The sequence below is a fragment of the Anabrus simplex genome, chromosome 5, assembly GCF_040414725.1.
Source record: "Anabrus simplex isolate iqAnaSimp1 chromosome 5, ASM4041472v1, whole genome shotgun sequence".
Classification (NCBI taxonomy): domain Eukaryota; kingdom Metazoa; phylum Arthropoda; class Insecta; order Orthoptera; family Tettigoniidae; genus Anabrus; species Anabrus simplex.
Window position 1 is genome coordinate 90,609,271 of NC_090269.1, and position 21,298 is coordinate 90,630,568.

A 21,298-nucleotide genomic window follows, 5' to 3' on the forward strand; every position below is an offset into this window, starting at 1 on the left:
ATCAGCATAGCTTCTTGTTTCAAGATCTTGACATCCTCTAAAACAGACAAGAACAAATTAAATCAGCATAGCTTCTTGTTTCAAGATCTTGACATCCTCTAAAACAGACAAGAACAAATTAAATCAGCATAGCTTCTTGTTTCAAGATCTTGACATCCTCTAAAACAGACAAGAACAAATTAAATCAGCATAGCTTCTTGTTTCAAGACCATGACATCCTCTAAAACAGACAAGAACAAATTAAATCAGCATAGCTTCTTGTTTCAAGATCTTGACATCCTCTAAAACAGACAAGAACAAATTAAATCAGCATAGCTTCTTGTTTCAAGACCATGACATCCTCTAAAACAGACAAGAACAAATTAAATCAGCATAGCTTCTTGTTTCAAGATCTTGACATCCTCTAAAACAGACAAGAATGAATTAAATCAGCGTAGCTTCTTATGTCAAGATGATGTTGTCCTCTAAAACAAATGAGAACAAATTAAATCAGCATAGATTCCTGTTTCAAGACCGATGATGATGATGATGCTTGTTGTTTAAAGGGGCCTAACATCGAGGTCATCGGCCCCTAACGGTACGAAATGAAATAACAAAATGTTCAAATTAATCCACTGACCAAAATAAAATAAAAAATGTCATGAAGAATGAATGGATGGACATGAACCCAACAAAAACACAAGCAAACAAACAAAACAGTGGATCAGACTCAAAAAAGATCATAAATAAAGGTATTACTGACCAAGGGACCACTCATGAAGCACAATGATGCTTGATGCCTAAAGGGGTGCAAAATCCATGTCTAAGGCCCCACAGAATGGTACATGTCGCAAGTAAAGTAGAGCCATGGTATTTGTCATGTTGGGGTACTAATAAAAAGCAGCGAAGACTCACGGTGTTCCACACAAGATGGTACTACTCACAAGTATTGTACTTCGTACAGGTAACGCATACCTATGGTGTTTCTCACACAATGGCGCCACTCATAGCCCACGCAAACTGATGAGTTTCCTCACCTAGGTGTACTAGTCACGGGTGCCGGTCCCACGGGCCCCGTGGTGTTTCTCACATAGTGGGTACTAATCACAGACAACGCAGACCCATGGTGTCGCTCATATAGTGGTACAACTCATAGGCAACGCCCAGACCCGCGGTCTTTCTCACATGGGTACAACGCACGGGTACTGGAAAACTACTAATCACAAACCTATTTCGTACCTAATATAGTGGTACTACTCGCAAGTACAGGCAACCTATGGTGTTCCCCGCGTGATGGTACGAATTAAAAGTAGTTTCATGGTTCTAATTCAATCATCCCTTGGTCGCCCCTTTTAGTCGCCTCTCACGACAGGCAAGGGATACCGCAGGTGTATTCTACGTGTGCGTCCCCCACCCGCAGGGGGTAGTGTGTTTGGCCCATGAGAGGTATTTTATTTCCCTCAAGTCCACTGGCAAGCCGGTTAGGACCCCCCTATCCGCCACCTGGGACGCGCCACGTGGGAGTATCACCTTTCCCCCTGCTACGCCAGCGTAGTAGGTTCGTGGTGTTTCAAGACCATGATGTCCTCTAAAACAGGTGAGAACAAATTATATCATTTATGAAGGTAATTGTTTACATGAGGAGAGTTTATTAACCAACCAACTCGAGGGTTCTCACTGGATCAGCCTGATAATCAACTGACAAGAAAAATTGTAATAAACATGTTGGACTACCTTAAGTACACATTCTTCATACAGGTTGTAAAAAAGGAGCAAAAAATATTCAAAATTAAATTTTGAGTAACTTTTGTTTGAATATTTCTAAATAAAGCTGATTGCTTCCAAAATATGCAGCAAGAAACCATTTTAACTCCCCTCCTCCCTTGAATATCACAGTGCCAATTAGCCTGGCCTCTAAGTTAACTTCTTCTTCTTCCTGGAATTTCCCAACTATGTGGGGTTGGAACTCTATAAGGGTGAACCAAATGAAAATGGAGCCCAGAATACATTCAACAAGGTTTAATTCAAAAGTAATCTCCAAAGTTACACAAGCACATGTTCCACTGTACCACCAAGCAGTGAATACCCTGCTTGTAGAACTCCTATGGCTGAGACTGGAACTAGCTGCGAACATTGTCCGAGTAGAAGCGCTGATCCCTTAATACTTTTAGATATGGAAATAAAATGGTGATACATCAGGTCTATATACTGTGTGATCGGTTGAAAAGGCATTGAAGGGTCGGCACTTCTATTCAGACAATGAAGTCATGGACAATGTTTGCAACTGGTTCCAGTCTGAGCCAAAAGAGCTTGGTAAAGCAGTGGGACAAGCTTAGTACACTTACTTGATTTTTTTCACTCCCTGGCTTTTCAATGACCTATCTTAATGCTACAGATCCCTTCAAGTTCCACAAAACTTGAACACTTTTGCTTCTTAATACTGTTTTTGGTGTCACCTCTTAAAAGGCCTCAAGAAGCAATGAAGGATTTCAGTCCTACAGCAACTGTTATTTTTGTTCAAGTTTGACAACATATGTACATCGTTAAAACTGAACAAAGTGTGTAGCCTTGCTGGGATTTTATTATTGCTGTTCTTGTAAATGTTCGAAAAATGTACTGAGAGACTTTTGGAATCATAGTGTTCCTATTCTTCTTTTTCTTCAACTTTCATCCCTTCTAGTGGTGGAGTCTGCTTCATGGATTTGTTGTTTCCATTTAGTTCTGTCCTGGACCACGTAAGGGTGGAGAATGACGCTCTTCACATCTTTGTGAAGAGTATCAGCCCATTGCTGTTAAGATCATCCCTTAAGTTTTCTACCGACAACTTTTAATGTGTAACCCGTCTTCACGATAATATCAGCCTCTACCTTTAGTACATGTCCAAACCATTGTAGATTTCTCTCACATATTTTATCTTGAATCGGTGCAATGCCAAATCTTTCCTTGATGGTTTCATTGGAAATGCGATCCAGTTTAGTAATGCCAGCTATCCACCTCAGCATCTTCCTCTCCATGATGCCTAGTTGATGCTCTACCTCAGTCGTAGTCGGCCAACATTCGCTACCATACAGTGCAACAGGTCGGATGACAGTATGATATATTTTTGATCTGAGATTATCTTTCACCCTCCATTCAAAGTGGTGCTGGTCATTGTTCACCATTTCATCCAGGCTGCAATTATCCTTGCAGTGACCTCTTCAACAGATCGGCCATCATCAGTGATTAAGAAGCCAAGATACTTTCACTTGCAGCAAGTCCTCACTGTCTAAATGGTTCTGATTGCTTATGGATCTGACAACATATATCGAGTTTTCCTTTAGTTGACGAACCACAGGCACCCAAAAATCGCTCCACATCTGGGTTTGGCACTGCAGATCAGACTGGGTCTCAGAATCCAACAAGATATCATCAGCATAGAGGAGCGTACTTGGTAAAGGACAGTGCAGGTCTGCAGGTGACAGCACTGAACCTTGGTGAACGCCTTAATAGTGATGGGAAAATCACTGGATGCTGCTGCAGCAGCCTGAATGTATATAGCTCCTTGGATCCACATAAAGCAGCTGCACCCTATGATGGAATTAACGTAAATAAGCTCCCTTCATAGAGAGTTTTGGAATTGGGTTATATTTCTCTAGAAATTTGTATTCTGAATCCTTTCGCCAAGGTGTGGACTAATTTTATTTTAAATGTGATTTGAAGTCACAAACTGTTCATATTTTCTGCGTCTGAGAACGTGGTTTAACTCATTTGAACTTTACTTATGAAATGAAATGGCATATGGTTTTTAGTGCCGGGAGTGTCCGAGGACAAGTTCGACTCGCCGGGTGCAGGTCTTTTGATTTGACTCCCGTAGGCGACCTGCACATCATGATGAGGATGAAATTATGATGAAAACCCAGCCCCCGTGCCAGAGAAATTAACAATGATGGTTAAAATTCCCAACCCTGCCGGGAATCGAACCTGGGACCGCTGTGACCAAAGGCCAGCACACTAACCATTTAGTGATGGAGCCAAACTTTACTTATGTTTCGATGGAAATGAATATCTTTGGCTGGGGTCCTCTGTCTGGTGCTGCTCCCTCCTGTAGTGGGCCTGAACTTGTCTCCCTTTACTCTAACTTACTGTACAGTCTGCTCACACAGCTTTTCCTGGCGAAAGTGCCCGAGGCTGTTTGTGCTGGTGCTAACAGGGAGTCTGTCTGCTGCAATCATGGACACTGGACGCGTACTGTATTCACGCCATGCCGTGAATCCACCTAATCCAATGGAACCGGGTTGAGTTCATTTATACGCTGGGGTTAATACCCCAGGACCTTCTTCAATTTTGTTAATATTGAAACATCTTCATCAACATGAATTTTTAAGCGATTGTCTTCAAGCCTCATAATTGTAAGTTATGGCATGTGCCTTGGTATTCCTGCTACATCTCCAAGACTGTAAGTTTTGACCATTCTGATTTTATTTCGGGAGCACCTCCGTTATACATCTTCTCGTATTTCAACAAAGTTTTATCAACCGTCTGAATAGTGCTGTGCGTGTGATATTCCGGAATTTTAAATCTGTGTATAATACCTTCTGGGAGCCTGCGTTTGCGGACTATTAATATTTTTTGGGGTGTAATGAAATTATGTAAGTCGATGTTCCCATGGTGAAAATGGATTGTTTGGCAACTCTCAAAACTGGTATCCTAACCACATTATTATTATTATTATTAATAAAATATTGGTAAATTGTCCAGCCCTGTTTAGTAGAGCTTAATATTGGTAAATGGAAGCGAGGCAGTTTTAATGAGATTTATGCGTTGGAAGTTTCATTCCCTCTCTTATTTCATACTGTTTTATTAATTTAATTAGCCTTTTCCCCTTTATTTTTTTGGGGACTTGCTTTTCTGATTTTCTTCTGTCCCTATCTTGTTTGCAATGTTGCACTTCTGCCCTTTCCGAGGTGGGCGTGTTTGTTGTTGTCATGGTGATGATTATCAATTTGGGGTGGTAATCAGTTTTATGCCGGTTGAAGATCGAGCTTATTTAACTACCTGAAAGTAATTTGAGTTTGATTGTGTTATAAACGTTCAAATCCATTATTGCACTTCTGGATATTGATCAACTATTCTATGTTTTAATTCCTTTTGCATAATTTAATTATTTTATTTCATTCTGCTAGGGCATGTGTGTTAAATTTCCTTGTGAGAACTCCTCGCATAGCAGTCTACCTAAGGTTTTAAATTTTGTTTAAAACAAATTCTTCAAAGGTATGAAACTCATTACAGAATTTCAAGTGAATGGTATAGCAAATTTGATGTTAAGGCTGAATTAAATTGAAACAAAAGGCACGAAGGTTCTAAGCAATGTGTTTCTTAACCAGTTGATCTAGTAGGTTAAAAGCAATTGATTCCCAATTTTATTAATCAGGATCGGCCGATCACTAGAAAAGATTTGATAGTTTGCTTATTATTATTATTATTTTTCTTTTGTTTCTTGAAGGTGTTCAGTATTTAATTGTTCTACTAATATTTTAAATTAAAAATTGCCTAATTATTTAGAAAAGAAGGAGTTATCCTTCTTGTTGATTACCTAAAATTGCATACAGTGATGCATTTATTTTTCTTCCGCGGTTTGTGGTCATCTGCACAGTTTAGGGTAAGTAACTTCTGTTTTTCTTGTGCATTTTTAAGGTGACGTTCTGTTCCACTTGTTTGTTTCTGTCCTTACAACTTGTAAGGTCAGTATTATTTATGCTGGAAGTCTGGGCAATTTGGGGATGCTGTGCACTGTTGCAACTCAATTGATACGGTAGTTTGTTACGCCATGCTCTTGCGGTGTTAGCTGTATAAAGTCATGCGACACACAACCAAAAGCCTTAATACTATTCAATTGTTAATAAAACTGAAAGTATCGTGAAGAGACCCACCTTAAGATTGGTTGCATTAGTGACTGATTTAATTTAAATTGTTTGTTTGTTTGCTTGTTTGTTTGTTTGTTTGTTTGTTTGTTTGTTTGTTTGTTTAGCATATAGCAAATACATGGGTAATAACAATTAAGAATACAGTTAAACTTCATTTATACATTTTCCAGCAGACCCAAGGGTAAAAACTGCTTAAATGAAATTCTATAAATATGAAGCTGCATTATATTCCAAAGCATATATGGCAATATGAAACAATATAAACACAAAAGAAATGCACACAGATTTTAAAGAATAAAAAGAGAGGGAAAAGAGTCACTTTACTGAATAAAGTAGTCTGTTATTTTGGTATGTGTTTTGTTGGCCACAGCCACGGCATGAACAGTGTTCTCAAACCGGTACAATTCAGCCATTATTTCCTCAGAAACGTTATGGTGCATGACACAATGTTTGACAGTCCATTGAGCATTGACAACATTACGAAAGGTCACCGGAGTATGCTGCGGCTCTTCGGTATCATCGTCGTCATCACCATCGTCGTCGTGATTAAAGTCCTCACTCAGACCCCTTTGTGCGTCTTCAGCAATCTCAGAGCTAGTCATGGCTTCTGCAGTGACAAGGTTAGCATCAACATTTACATAATCATCGAAAGATGCCTCCTCTCCCAATTTCCTCCATTTGCCGTCATTATCACGAGCAAGTATTTATTTATTTTCCACCTAGTCGATACAATGATTGCTTAAGGCAATTTTTAATGGTCAAAAGTGGTACATGTTTCGTATATTATCAACATCTTCAACCACATAACACTGTTTAGATGAAAAATATATAAACTGACAAAGTAATGCTTTAGAGGAAGTGTCCTTAAAATTTTAAGGAAACATGTACCACTTTTGACCATTAAAAATTGCCTTAAGCAATCATTGTATCGACTAGGTGGAAAATAAATAAATACTTAATTGTGAATCTATTGAACTGCGATACGGACCATGAAGCTGATTTTATGTAATTATCACGAGCATCGCCATTATCATCGATAATATTACAATCATCATCAGAACTACCTCCAAATCCAGCTTTTTGGAAACAATTTCGAACTGTAAATTCTGAGACATGGTGCCACGACACTGCGATGTAATGCACTGCCTATCAGAAGAAAAGAAAATGGTATATATTAATTTATTTTTAATTTATTTGAAGACACACGATTATTATAACAATCGTGTTTTTCAGGGCCGCTTCATACTAGGCGACCGAAATTGGCTACAGAATAGCTCATATGAATTCCGTGTCACTGAGCGGTAGCTCACCGAGCTACTTAGCCACCTTCCCTGGCCTACTGCCCATTTTCATCATCTTCTTGCCTCTTGTTATTGTTGAAAAGAAAGAAGGAAAAAACTGTTGTAGGTTTCATTTACATCCTATGTTGAAAGATTGTTTGGAATAAGGACTTTTCTATAAATTATTTGATTATTTATGTGATGACCAATTTTATTAGTTACTTCAGGATGTCAAAGAAACTGATGAACTCTTTGAAAGTGTGAAAGAAGATATTACGGAAAGGGATACCATGTTGAGAAAAACCAAAAATAAGCCTTAACTTTGAGACAGTTGAACTGAGATGGTCATCACTTGAGAGAATGCATTTCTCTTGTCAACTCTATTGCTAGATTCATCACATTTTAAGTTCCAGATGGTTGTATACTTCGTATAATGAAATCTTCCGTGTTTATTTGGTCCACTTGTCTAGATATATCACACTGAATATTTTTCTTCTTCCACCATGTTTCCCACAGTGGTGGGGTCGTGGGTGCAAACTACATTGCCCATGTGAATCTGGCCCTGTTTTACAGCCGAATGCCCTTCCTGACGCCAACCCTATGCGCGTTCACTATTGCGTGTTTCTGTAGTAGTTTGTAGTGTGATGCGTTGTGTGAATATGAAGAGGAGAATGTGAGGACAAACAAAAACCATACTGTACACAGTTAAAATTTCCAGCCCCAATGGAAATCAAACACGAGGCCCTCTAAACCGAAGGCCAATAGGTTGACCATTTAGCCAAGGAGCCGGACAACATTCATACTGAATATAATTTATTTAGTACGGTTTATAGTATTTTGAAACAGAATCCATAATGTGAAGAAATATGTAATGCACAATTACTGAAGGGAGTTCTGAACAGAACGTAACTGAAGAATGTGAAGACCTCAGTGCACAGCGATAGTTTAAGCACTGGTCCGCTGATTGGAATGCCTTCTGCCCTATGTTGCCTGAACCACTGTAATAAACAATCTTCCAGGTGTTCGTATTGGAAACAGGACTTTTCTATAAATTATTCGATTATAAATAGATATGTCTATTGCTCCGCAGTCATGGGTAGGTGAACTATGGAAGCCCCATTTATGCAGTAGGTATACACAATTTCCTTGTTTAGTATGAATTCGATTCAAATACATCCAAGTCCTACATGGTAGATCATAACCTGCTGGGGTAGTGATGATAAGTGGGAACACAGGAAATTTTATTTTATACAATAATTTCCAATATACATAATTTCCTCTTTCCACCCACTGATCTGTAGAGAGAGATTGAAATCATTTACTTAGCTTCAAAACAAGTGATGGAATCATTAACATATACAAGATGTTTTTAAGTATAACAGAACCTGATTTAGAAAAAAGAAGAAAAAAAACTGGTACTAAATTATTATCTTTACATATTATCTTTAAGGTTTCCAGAATTTTAGCAAATAGTGAAATGACATCTATAAATTCAGACTGCATACATAAAATACAGTGATGATGATGATGATGATGATGATAATGATGTTTACTTATTGTAAAAGGAGAGAATAATGAATACATTACCATTCCAGTCACAGACAGACAGTTCTTGCACCACCAAATCGGAGGCTCCTTCCCTAGTACCTCGTACAACAAACTGCACTGGCAAATCATTGTTGAAGATTCCGTAGTCCCTCTTGATAATTTCCTCTTTCCACCCACTGATCTGTAGACAGAGATTGAAATCATTTAATTATCCTCAAAACAAGTGATGGAATCATTAACATATACAAGATGGTTTTAAGTATAACAGAACCTGATTTACTTGTAGAAAAAGAACTACAAACTTATGTTCTTTATGTATTATCTTTAAGGAAGTCCTCTGCGGTTTCCAGAATTTTAGCAAATAGTGAAATGACAATGTCTATAAAACCAGGCTGCATACATTCAACTTTTGTATAATGATATCATAATACTAATATTTGGGCTTGTACAGGAAGAGGCGCCGGGCTGAGTGGCTCAGACGGTTGAGGCGCTGGCCTTCTGACCCCAACTTGGCAGGTTCGATCGTGACTTAGTCCAGTGGTATTTGCAGGTGCTCAAACACGTCAGCCTCATGTTGGTAGATTTACTATTAAGTAAAGGAATCCTGCAGGACTAAGTTCCGCCACTTTGATGTCTCCAAAAACTGAAAAAGTAGTTAGTGGGACATAAAGCCAATAACATTTTTAAAAATTATAACAGGACGAGGCAGCAAAAAGTTACCAGCACATTAGTTGGTGCTGCTGCACAGATGGATTGGGGAAATGCTTGCTTTGTTCCCGAGTAGCGGAGAAAGATTGCATGGCCAGACAGCGCAGTAAGCATGGTTAGTGGTAAGCATACGGAATGAATATTTATTTCACAAATGGAATTCTTGTTGAATGCACATTATTAGTGTTGCATTTCTACACATGCTGTTGAAAATTAATTTAAGTTAATTATGACAGACGGTCATTTCCATTTAAGTGGGTATGTGAATTCTCAGAATTCAAGGTATTGGAACACAGAAAATCCTTATGTAGTGCATGAAATTCCTTTTCATGATGATAAAGTCAGCGTTTAGTGTGGCATTACTGTATGCAGAATAACTGTCCTTATTTTCTTTATACTATACAGTTAACCCCAAACATTACGTACAAAATATACTGCAGCCACTTTCTGAAATGTTGATTGAGGAGGAAAAGAGGTATGTCTACTTCCAGCAGGATAATGACCGACCGACCGACCAACCAATCAATCAATCCTGATCTCCATTTAGGCAGTCGCCCAGTTGGCAGATTCACTATCTGTTGTTTTCCTAGCCTTTTCTTAAATGATTTCAAAGAAATTGGAAATTTATTGAATATCTCCCTTGGTTATTCCAATCCCTAACTCCCATTCCAATAAACAAATATTTGCCCCAATTTCTCCCCTTGAATTTGAACTTTATCTTCATATTGTGATCTTTCCTACTTTTAAAGACATCACTCAAACTTATTCATCTACTAATGTCATTCCATGCCATCTCTCCACTGACAGCTCAGAATATACCACTTAGCCAAAAATATCTCAAGGATAATTTAATAAAACCTCCTATTCAATACATACCACGTTTAATGTGGATTAAATATACATGAATTTATATAGACTTATCAGGTACATGTTTCACCCTTTTCTTGCGCATCTTCAGCCTGTAGTCAACCTTAAACAACCTTGAATTATGGATGTTAACGTTACACAATAATAACCTCTTAAAATTAACATGCATGATAATATTTTTTAAAATGTTAATTATACACAAATGTGACATAAATTAATGGTATTTTAATACAAATTAAAACTTGTCAGTCCTATTCTGTGTAACATTAACAATCTTATCCAGCCTACAAAAACAATCAGTTTTAAGTCTCCATTCGTGATTGACAACACATTCCAAATTGGTTTCATCAAGATTAATTAAATGATATATGTGGGTCAAATGAGCCCCTGGGTGAATATATTCTTTACCTAAGACCATTGTCATCCTAAGATCCTCAAGTTGGATGAAGAAGATCCATTTTAGTTTTGGACATTTTTTTAAATTAGATAGAATAGGACTGACAAGTTTTAATTAATTTATGTCACTTACATTTGTGTATTATTCACATTTTTAAAAATATTATTTTGGCATGTTAATTTTAAGAGGTTATTACTGTGTAACATTAACGTCAATATTTCATACTATATATGGTTAAATAAGGTCCCGGACCTTGACCTTAAGGTTGACTACAGGCTGAAGATCCCCCCAAAAAGGGTGAAACATGTACCAGATAAGTCTATATAAATTCATGTAGATTTAATCCACAATAAATGTGTTATATATTGAATAGGTGGTTTTATTAAATTATCTTTCAGATATTTTTGCCTAACGTCAATTTCAATACGGAACAATCATGAGAGTTGTTACTTTTAACATAACACATACCACATAAATGTAATAGAATTCTACATTTGTGTACATACGCACATTACGTTCAAGGAATGTTTCCCATATTGACCTTCCAGCCCAAACTTGCAACATTTTTGTAACGCTACTCTTTTGTCGGAAATCACTCGGAACAAAACGAGCTGCTTTTCTTTGGATTTTTTCCAGTTCTTGAATCAAGTAATCCTGGTGGGGTCCCATACACTGGAACCATACTCTAGTTTAGGTCTTACCAGACACTTGTATGCCTTCTCCTTTACATCCTCTTTTCATCATCTGTCATCAAACAAATGAATTCCATACTGCCATTTTGGATTACTAAGCCATATGTCCCGCCATCTGTCAACAAATCAATGAATTCTCCACCCCACCCCACCTTCCCATTCCCTCATCTTGGATTAGCAGCACTATCTATTCCATATCCACCTTCTCATTTCCATCACTCTATACCTTGCACAACCGAATAAAGTACCATGAGCTCTACAAGAACCTCGCGAAAGAGGAGCAAGGTGACTGTGATAGTGGATGGACTTAGTCCACGTAGTCCTTTTCCTCATCAGGGTTTTCCCATACTTATCAGTACAGCCAGGGCACTTGCACTTCCAAGAGAGCATTGTCTTAAACAGTGTACTTTTAAGTACACATACAGAAAGACTGCCCTGCACTTTTAGGTGCACCATCTCTCTCTCTCAGGTTTTATTACAGGTATCCAGGAAAGATGGCAGACATCATGGAGCTCTCCACAGAAGAAAAGGCAAAGTTATTCTCCGCCATCAACGTGAAGGATTTCAGGTTACAGCCCAGTCACTCTGACCAAGGCAAGCTGGCATAAAAGGAGGAGGAGGTTGTACGCTACTAAGTCTATGAGGAGGAGGAGGCGGAAGCCATACACTACTAGGCATATGAGGAGGACATACGTTACTAAAAGTACAAGGAGGAGTAGGAGTAGTTTTATGCTGCACTGACACAGATATGTTGACAAACTTGGTATGAAAATAAGAAACCAAGTAAAACTATCTTCAGAGCTGGGGTTTGACTTTTCTATCTCTTGAGTGCAAGTTTATGGCTGTATGACCTAAACCATGTAGCTAACTCGCTCTGTGTAAGCATGCTGACTCCAGCTCTGGCATGCAAACAAGCTTATGTGCGATCTTAAAATTAACATGCCAAAATAATATTTTTAAAAATGTGAATTATACACAAATGTAAGTGACATAAATTAATGGTATTTTAACACGAATTAAAACTTGTCAGTCCTATTCTATCTAATTTTTAAAAATGTCCAAAACTAAAATGGATCTTCTTCATCCAACTTGAGGATCTTAGGATGACAATGGTCTTGGGTAAAGAATATATTCACCCGGGGGGTGATTCTAATGAATTTCAACTCTTATACAGAAGGGAGTATTTTCTTACAATAATGTGAACAGCAGGTAAACATTAGAAGAAATCCGATTACCACTTCAGTCTGCTTTTATGTGTGCCTGAAAAGAAGGCAGTACTCCAACATTAAGTGAATCAACATGTAACATGTATCACTCATACACTCAAGGAATGAGAGCAGCTTAGCAAGCAATCAGGGGAAGAAGTAGGGGAAGTGCATTACGTACGTGTTGCAGGCCAGTGGCACAAAGGTATAATACGGGCACGGTATGCAACCCGCCTATTCGCTGCTCTCTTGTCACGTGACAAACAGCCATCCCGAGCTGAGCAAGTAACACCGGCTCCGTAGAGCAACTATGTGATGACGTCTGGTTTAGCAGACAATCATGTTCCTATCCTTTTTGTAACTACATCTCATAGAATCACTAGATATTGTAGTATTGAAGAAACTTTTCTAATTACATTTTCAAATTTAAAAAAAAAAGTATACAGATGTAAGGGGCTGCCTGGCCGAGGCGGTAAAGGTGTGCTCGGTTCGCCCGGAAGGACGTGGGTTCGAATCCCTGTCAGGAAGTCGTAAAAATTTAAGAAACGAGATTTCCACTTCCGGAGGTGCATATGGCCCTGAGGTTCACTCAGCCTACACAAAAAATGAGTACCAGGTTAATTCCTGGGGGCAAAGGCGGAGGGGCATAGAGCTAACTACTCTACCCCATCACGTGCCAGGGTTCACAATGGTGGAAGCCTTTACCTTCCACTCCTCCAAGGGCCTTCATGGCCTGTACGGAAGTGACTTTGCTTTACTTTCCTTTGCATATAGATGCATCTAGAATAATAAGAAATATTGTAAGCAAATGCAATTACTTTCTCACATCCAACAGGTATTTACTACCAAACTAATCAATCGGGCTTTGATAATGGTTTTCGTAGCATTGCTTCTACATGTGTCAGATTCTTCACTTTAATCTTTCCTTTCTTCTTCGAACAGAGACTCTCAACTTGAGAGCATGGGTTGGCAACTATGGTCTCCCGAGCTGAGTTTGACATCGCTTCTACTTGCGTTACTAAAAAAACACAGCGTGTCATTGACGTAGCCAAGAGGAGGGACAGGGCAAAGGTAGATATACAGACTGAAAACATTTGGACTCACGCCACTGACAGAGCAACGGTTTTCCAAATACCTCGTAGTAAATGCTGGAGTAGAGACAAAGGAGGACATCATTAAGATAAGTTCCAGACTTCAAGTTCCCAAGTATTAAACATAAATAAACATAAATATTCTAAATATATGAGTGGGATTTGATGGAATCTGATTTTTTTTTTTTTTTTTTACAACTTGCTAAGTTTGCTGACACAGGTAGGTATAATGGAGACGAAGGGGTAGGAAAGGGCTGGGAGTAGGAAGGAATCAGTGTGGCCTTAATTAAGGTACAGCCCCAGCATTTGACTGGTGTGAAAATGGGAAACCACAGAAAACCATCTTCAGGGCTACCAACAGTGGGACTCGAACCCACTATCTCCCGAATGCAAGCTCACAGCTGCGCGCCCCTAACCGTACGGCCAACTCGCCTGGTAATAGAATCTAATGATGTTCTTTCAAGAATGAAACATGAAACATGTCACTGTTTGTTTAATAGCGGGGTACTTTTATTCCTTGTTTAACCCATCCGCTTACCGGATCTTTAAATTACCATTTATATGCTGGTGTTTATAAGGTCCATGCAAGACTGCGCTTAAATGATATCACAGCAAATCCTGGCTCAAACGTTGTCAAACTTTCATAGAAATACTCAAAAATAATCATTTCAACTGAATGTGCTACATTACAGGGGAAAAAAAAAAAAAAAAAACTATGCACTATAAACTCACTTAGTAATTCTTACGGTGCGTCAGAATATTTACGTTCGTAATATTTACATCTGCTTCTTGATTCACTTCACTAAGCCAAATACAGTAGAGACAATACACGACACTTACGGATTTCGCCTTGCTAAAATGGGAGACAATTCGACGGTGGCGCTCCTAGTGACTTGACCTGAACAAATCGCGCTAAATTCAAATATCAATGGAAATGTATATACGGAAATGGATAAATAAATTACGTCTAGAAAGAGAGTGGTATTGAGATATTAACTTTGAAGTTGCTAAAGCAATTCTGGATAAATGAATGAAGAATTATTTAAAAGGTTATTATTTAAAGACTGAAATTAGACATATAAACAAGGTGTGAAATGGACTGCTGTGAAATGGCTTGATCTTTCATTTATGCATTACATTTTTTTAGCTTTAGCATACCTGCCTGAAATCTTACGGTTGGATTTGTCTTTTTCCTCATTTAAAAACATTGTATCATCACATTAAGACATTTGTCAATAAAAATATCGGCACATTCCTTACACATATGATGCAATGAATTAACATTTAAAAGCTGGACAATTTTCCTCTTAACATGAAGCCTACTAACAGAAAGAAAATCTATAAAATCCCGAATTTAATCTGAGAAGAGGGATAAAAGAAAGAAAAGTTTGAAAATGTTGTCGATAGTGATGCTTTGAGGAATATTTACGTACAATTAGAGTAAAAATGTAACATACCCTTGGCTGTATAGTCGAGGATTTTTAAAGTCGCTGGCCTGGAAATGATCTGAACAAATCTTATAATTCTTATACAAGCGTAACGTCCCTTCTTTCTTGTACACTTTATCCAAGTCGCTTCTGTGACATTTCAAAACCCACAGATCACACCTACAACAACACATCGGTATTGAAGGTTAACTGCTGTACTATACAATAAAATATGCGTATTATATTTTAAGCCCGTTAAAACATGGGTCGAGCAGGTCAGAAGATTATGAAGTACTATAAAAATCTCTTTCACTGGAAGAATATATATGCAAACACAATATTACTTATAGTACATGTTCTTGTCACGAGGGAACCTGAAGAACGACCGCGCATTTTTCTCTACTTCGTAATTACTGCAGCCAAACACAGCACATACCTTTCCCTCATGTTGAGAGGAGATATCAAGGAATGACACACGCTACTATTTAATTATGTCAACTCACTGAGAACGCATAAATAACACCAAAAGCTTCACACAAAAATGCACGTGCTCTTATGACAGAATCAGTACCGTTCAGGTCTATCCGCTAGAGTGAGCTTCAATAGCTGTCCCTCGATATCTCGCTCAGTGTCGTGTATTGTCTCTACTGTATTTGACTAAGCAGTCAGAGCCATCTCATTGGAGCAGACAGGGCCTGCTCCGTGAGGATTTTAGCCCATCGACCAGTATTTCAGGTCTCGAGTGCTTTTTCTTGGTGTCCGTATATTTTCCTGTTACTTGGCGTGTTGACCACGTCACTAAGCACAGGCGTTGCCTACGAGATATACAAGGCCGGGAAGTGGACCGATAGAAATGCGGGTCGCAAGTAGTTTTACGAACGTCCGCTAGAGGTCTCGACATCTTGCTATGCTGCTCGCGCGAAATACATTCAATTAATAGTACATGTTGGTTTCTAAAGACGTAAAAATCTACAAATAATGAAGTTAGGACCACCTAAATGTAATTTCGAGTGGTTGGATGTAAAGTAAGGCAAATTTAAGTGGTATTTGGAATTATTTTAGGCGAAGTCAAGTGTGATAATTAATAAAAGTAATACATTAAAAATGACTTACCATGACCACTGCTCGTATCACTCACAATTTTAAGATCTTCCAACTTAAAGGCTTTGTCCTGAAGTTCTTTTGCAAGTCATGAGCATGTGTAATTAATTGTATGAGCTTCATTGTCGAGTATTGGTTTTAAAAGTTTTGTAATGAAAGTTGCAGTCAGTACTCTGATCACACTCGTCACATTTGAATGCCTCAATGAACTTTGGAACAAAAAAAACCAAAAAAAAAAAAAACGTGAAGTTTTTAAACTAAATTCGTATTTCCCAGATAACGTAATGAATGACGCGTAAAATTCAACATATTTTCCAGGAAGTAAACAAATTCTTTTGAGGGGTAGCGTAATACTCCACGATCTTTCATCCTAATGAGGCACATCAATGGACTGTCAGTAGTGGCCGAGGATATCTGTCCCAAGCATGACTGACAGTTGGAATTTTCTTCTGCAACTCAAACGAGATAACCACATATCATGGCCAAGGAAGACAACTCCAGAGTGACAGGTTTTTCTGAAAAGGTATGGTGTCATTCTTAATATCAATAGCATCTAAGATGTGGTTAGGAGCGTGCAGCTGTGAGCTTGCATTGGGGAGATGGTGGGTTCGAATCCTACGGTCGGCAGCCCTGAAGATGGTTTTCCGTGGTTTTCCATTTTCACACCAGGCAAATGCTGTGGCTGTACCTTAATTAAGGCCACGGCCGATTCCTTCATACTCCTAGCCCTTTCCTATCCCATCGTCGCCCTAAGACTTATCTGTGTCGGTGCGACGTAAAACCAATAGCAAAAAAACTTCCAGATATTTTAGGCCTATTAAAAATAGTACATCTGAAAGAAAATAGAATAATCGCGAATTGATTAGTTAGCTTACCTTCGAGCGTCTCATCAAGTAGGCCTATTTCCAGAACTGTAGCTGATCATGATTATGATCATAGTGTACTCTGGGCTTGATAGCCATTTCATCTACTGTATGATAAGGGATCCTAACGTTTCCTCCACGCATGTCAAATTCATGGCTTCGTAATGGAGGTTTCCTTCAATGAAGTGGTGGTGGTGGTGGTGATTATTGTTTTAAGTGGAAGTACAACTGGGCAACCGTCCTATATAACACTAATCTGAGGGAAAAAATGAACGGATCCGACACTTCAAAAAGTGAAGATATCGGCCAAAGGAAGACAAGGACCACGTGAAAATGAAAGGATCCCTAGGCCTGGGGAACCTAATACCGTGGGGGTTGAAGAAAACAAGAGTTGACCAAGAGGAGTCGGATAGGATAGATGAAAGTGAGGAGCCTAGCACAAGTAAGTGGAAGCAATGCCAGGATTCAGCTAAGGTTCCCGTGGTCGCTAACCCACGCTCCAAAGTTCAGAACCTCTGGGGCCCCTTTTAGTCGCCTCTTACGATAGGCTGTGGATAGCGTGGGTGTTATTCTACCGCCCCCACCCACAGGGGGATCTTTAATGAGGAGTGTTATTCTAGTTTTCTTCAATTCGAAAAGCCAACATAGGCCTAATTGGTGTCTTTTGATGCGGTAGTCGGAAGCAGTGAAGTGATCTAATGAATCTGTAACCCTTAATCTGAAGTCTCAATATTAAAAATGTAAATTACAGACTCTGGATGACGTCCCAGGCGACCAAAGCGAACCTAATTTTCCCCCCTTACCCCCGTCCGGATGTGGCAATTATCCACTTCTCCTTTAAAACTGGATCGGCTGGAAATGATTGAAAACTCCAATTATTCTCCCTTTTTTTTTTTTTTTTACGAATTGGACTTACAGTACGATATACCATATTTTATAGAGTATATGAAATTTACTTCGAGTTCATTTGAACACTAACGGTAAGTGAAATCTATAAGTAAATGTATTAAAAACACTTTTCTCCATATATTAATACACTACAGCACATGAAAACTATAGCAAGATGTCGAGACATCTGGCGGCGGTACTACGAACGTGGTTGTGGACGGTTTTTATGCTCAGAACTAGCACACACTTCCCGGCCTTGTATATCTTGTAGGCAACGGCACAGGTAACGTATCCACATCACTAGATTCACACGTAGAACTTTCCGATATATTATAATCTTCTTCACAATCACTATTCAGTAAAATATCCATGACTTCTCGCTCGGTAATAGCCTCGCACATGCTCAACTTTACTCATTGAACACCCGTGACATCAGCTCAATTCTAACTTCAATTTATGCGGTTAATCCCCTAAACATGACTCAAATACAGCAGAAGAGACTTCCTTCAGATATAAAAAAATGATTGTAATGCCATCTGTTGAGTTTTTAACGTACTACCTTCACTTTACCATCGATAAAGCAGGACGCTACATTACCCGGTCGATTCGATGATTAGGTAAGCTGGGGCCATGGGACTAAAAATAAATGTAAACAAGACCAAGTTCATGATCTTCAGCAGACGTGCCAATGCTGAGGCAATCTTACAACTAAACAACTGACAGATTGAGAGAGTAACCACTTTTAAATATCTGGGTGCCATTGTCACTGAACAACTTGATCCCGAGAAAGAAGTGAAACAGAGGATAGCAATAGCACGAAAAATATTTACAAAAATGAAATCTTTCTTTTGCAATGACTACTTAAATTTAAAACTTAGACAGAGGATGGTCAAATGCTATATATGGTCAGCCTTGTTATATGGTGTGGAAACATGGACTCTCAAGAACATATCAGTGAAATGCTTGGAAGCCTTTGAAATGTGGATCCACCGTAGGATGCTCAGGATTTCATGGGTTGCACGACTAACGAACCAAGAAGTACTCAGAAGGGCAAGAGCAAGTCGGGAACTCGTTCAAACAATAAAACTCCGGAAGATCTCTTACCTTGGCCACATCCTTAGAAATGACCGTTACCTCATCTTACAGCGGATTGTACAAGGCAAAATACAGGGTCGAAGAGGTGTCGGGAGGAGGCGAACATCATGGCTTGGAAACATCAAAGAATGGACTGGAATTCACAGTGTTGAAAGACTTTTCCACCTAGCAAGAGATCGTTCTGCATTCGCCACAGTGATCGCCAACGTCAGGGGGACCTGATACGGTACTATGAAGAAGAAGAAGGGGCCACTGCCTGCTCGATCTGCATCCGATGGCTGCTTATACTGCCTGCTCATTACAACATTTTAACATGGCACTAAATGAAACACTCCGTTTACAAATACCCACAGCAGGCGGCAGCACCAACCGGCTCCAGACCTGTCGGAATGAAATACCGTGAAATACAGTAGTATTGTACTTGTTTTCAGTGAAAATGGTGTACTGCTGCATGCCTTTCTGCAAATCAAAGAAAGGGAAACCAGAATGCCGTGGTATTTCATTCCACGAAATACCTTCAAGTACGGAATTGCGTCGATAATGGTTAATTATTATATCCAGGGAAGGAGACAGCAAGGGAAGTAAATGGATTCCTTCTGACTATTCCGTTTTTTGCAGTCTACATTTCGTAAATGATGATTTCAAAGTGACCAGCAAAACGCGAAAATTAAAAACAGGATCTGTACCCAGCCTTTTCCCTGATTATCCAGCTTATAAACAACCGCTAATTCCAGCGAAGAGGAAGAGAAGGGATTCAAGCACAGAGACGTCTAACAAGAGCTCTTCAAACATCATTGCAGAAAGTGGCAAGCGTTATATAAGGTTTGAAGTATTACATACTAAGTAATATCCTTTCTGGGGACAATTGTACTGTTAATATGAAGGTACAAAACAGAATAATATGCTGTCATATATTTCATTACGAGTCATTTGTTAGTAGTATAAAATCGTGTCAATATACTGTTCTTCTTCTTCTTCTTATATTATTATTATTATTATTATTATTATTATTATTATTATTATTATTATTATTATTATTATTATTATTATTATTATTATTATTCATTACGCAGGTAGGCCCTGTTTAGTTGTTTCGGTTTTACAGTTATAGCTAAACTAATGTCAGGTTCTCTCTCTTTCTCTTTCCAGTCGACTCTCCGATTACGGATACAGAGGTAGGCCTAAATACCAGTAACAACGAACCGTGTGACGTTGGTTGTCAAGTTGATACATTGGATGACAGCAGCATGGAAAGTCTAAAGAGAACAAATAAAAGGCTTCATGTTGCGCTATTCAGAATGAAGAAGAAAATAGTACATCTGAAAGAAAAATTACACCGATCAAGTAAACAGCTGGAAGATTGTAATACGCAACTCAAACCACTGAATATCAAGAAAGCTGCAGATGAGGGTGTTGTAAAGGCCATTTATCTTCAAGATCAAGTGAATAACTTTCAGAAACTGCGCCCAGTATGGTCTGAAGAAACTATACGGCATTGCATTTGTTGGCGGATTGCTTCTCCGAAAGGTTACGAGTATGGTCGGAGATCAGAATTAATACTGTCACCTTCACGTTGTACATTAGACAGGTATCTAGGGACGCTGAAGTGTGGAGCTGGTATTTTGCCACTAATAAAGGAAAGACTGCAAGCAGAAGCAACTAATTTTAATGATCTGGAGAAAATTTGTTCCCTTATTTGCGACGAAATGGTAATTAAAGAGCGGCTGCTATATAATAAAGAAGAGGACAGATTCTATGAACTGGTCGAAGCAGAGGGAGTCTATAACGAAGAAACTGGAACAAGCCCTCAACTCGCCAACAAATTGTTGTGCTTAGTGATTCATGGTTTGACGAAGAAATTTACGATTCTGGCTGCCTACTTCATGGTGAAGGCATTACAGGGACAAGAGCTTTTCCTCCTGGTTCAGCAGGTTTTGAAAGCTCTCGAAGAATGTGGTTTCTATGTTATTCGTCTGGTGACGGACAATCATAGAACAAATACTTCAATGTTTAAGAAATTTGGTGACGGAGAATTAAAGTCGTGTGTAGTTCATCCATGCAACGCCATGCGACAACTATATTTGTCTTTCGATTATTGTCATATTATTAAAAACATCAGATCTCAGTTTCTTGAACATGATATGGCAGATAAAGACGGCATTATCACTTCATCTTTCTTAAAGGAGCTGTATCGTCTTCAGAAGAATCTCGTAGTGAAACCGGTCCGGAATTTAACGAGGAAGCACGTCGAACC

General features: G+C 38.8%; 1 protein-coding gene across 2 annotated transcripts in view; it reads right to left on the reverse strand.

The window, feature by feature from the left end:
* Nucleotides 1-21,298, reverse strand: part of LOC136873771 (uncharacterized) — a 461,175-nt gene that overhangs the window by 137,690 nt on the left and 302,187 nt on the right. For both annotated transcript variants that reach the window (XM_068227563.1, XM_068227564.1), the window contains one exon: nucleotides 8,750-8,891. In XM_068227563.1, the coding sequence (XP_068083664.1) occupies nucleotides 8,750-8,891 (142 nt within the window). The remainder of the gene's footprint in view (nucleotides 1-8,749; nucleotides 8,892-21,298) is intronic.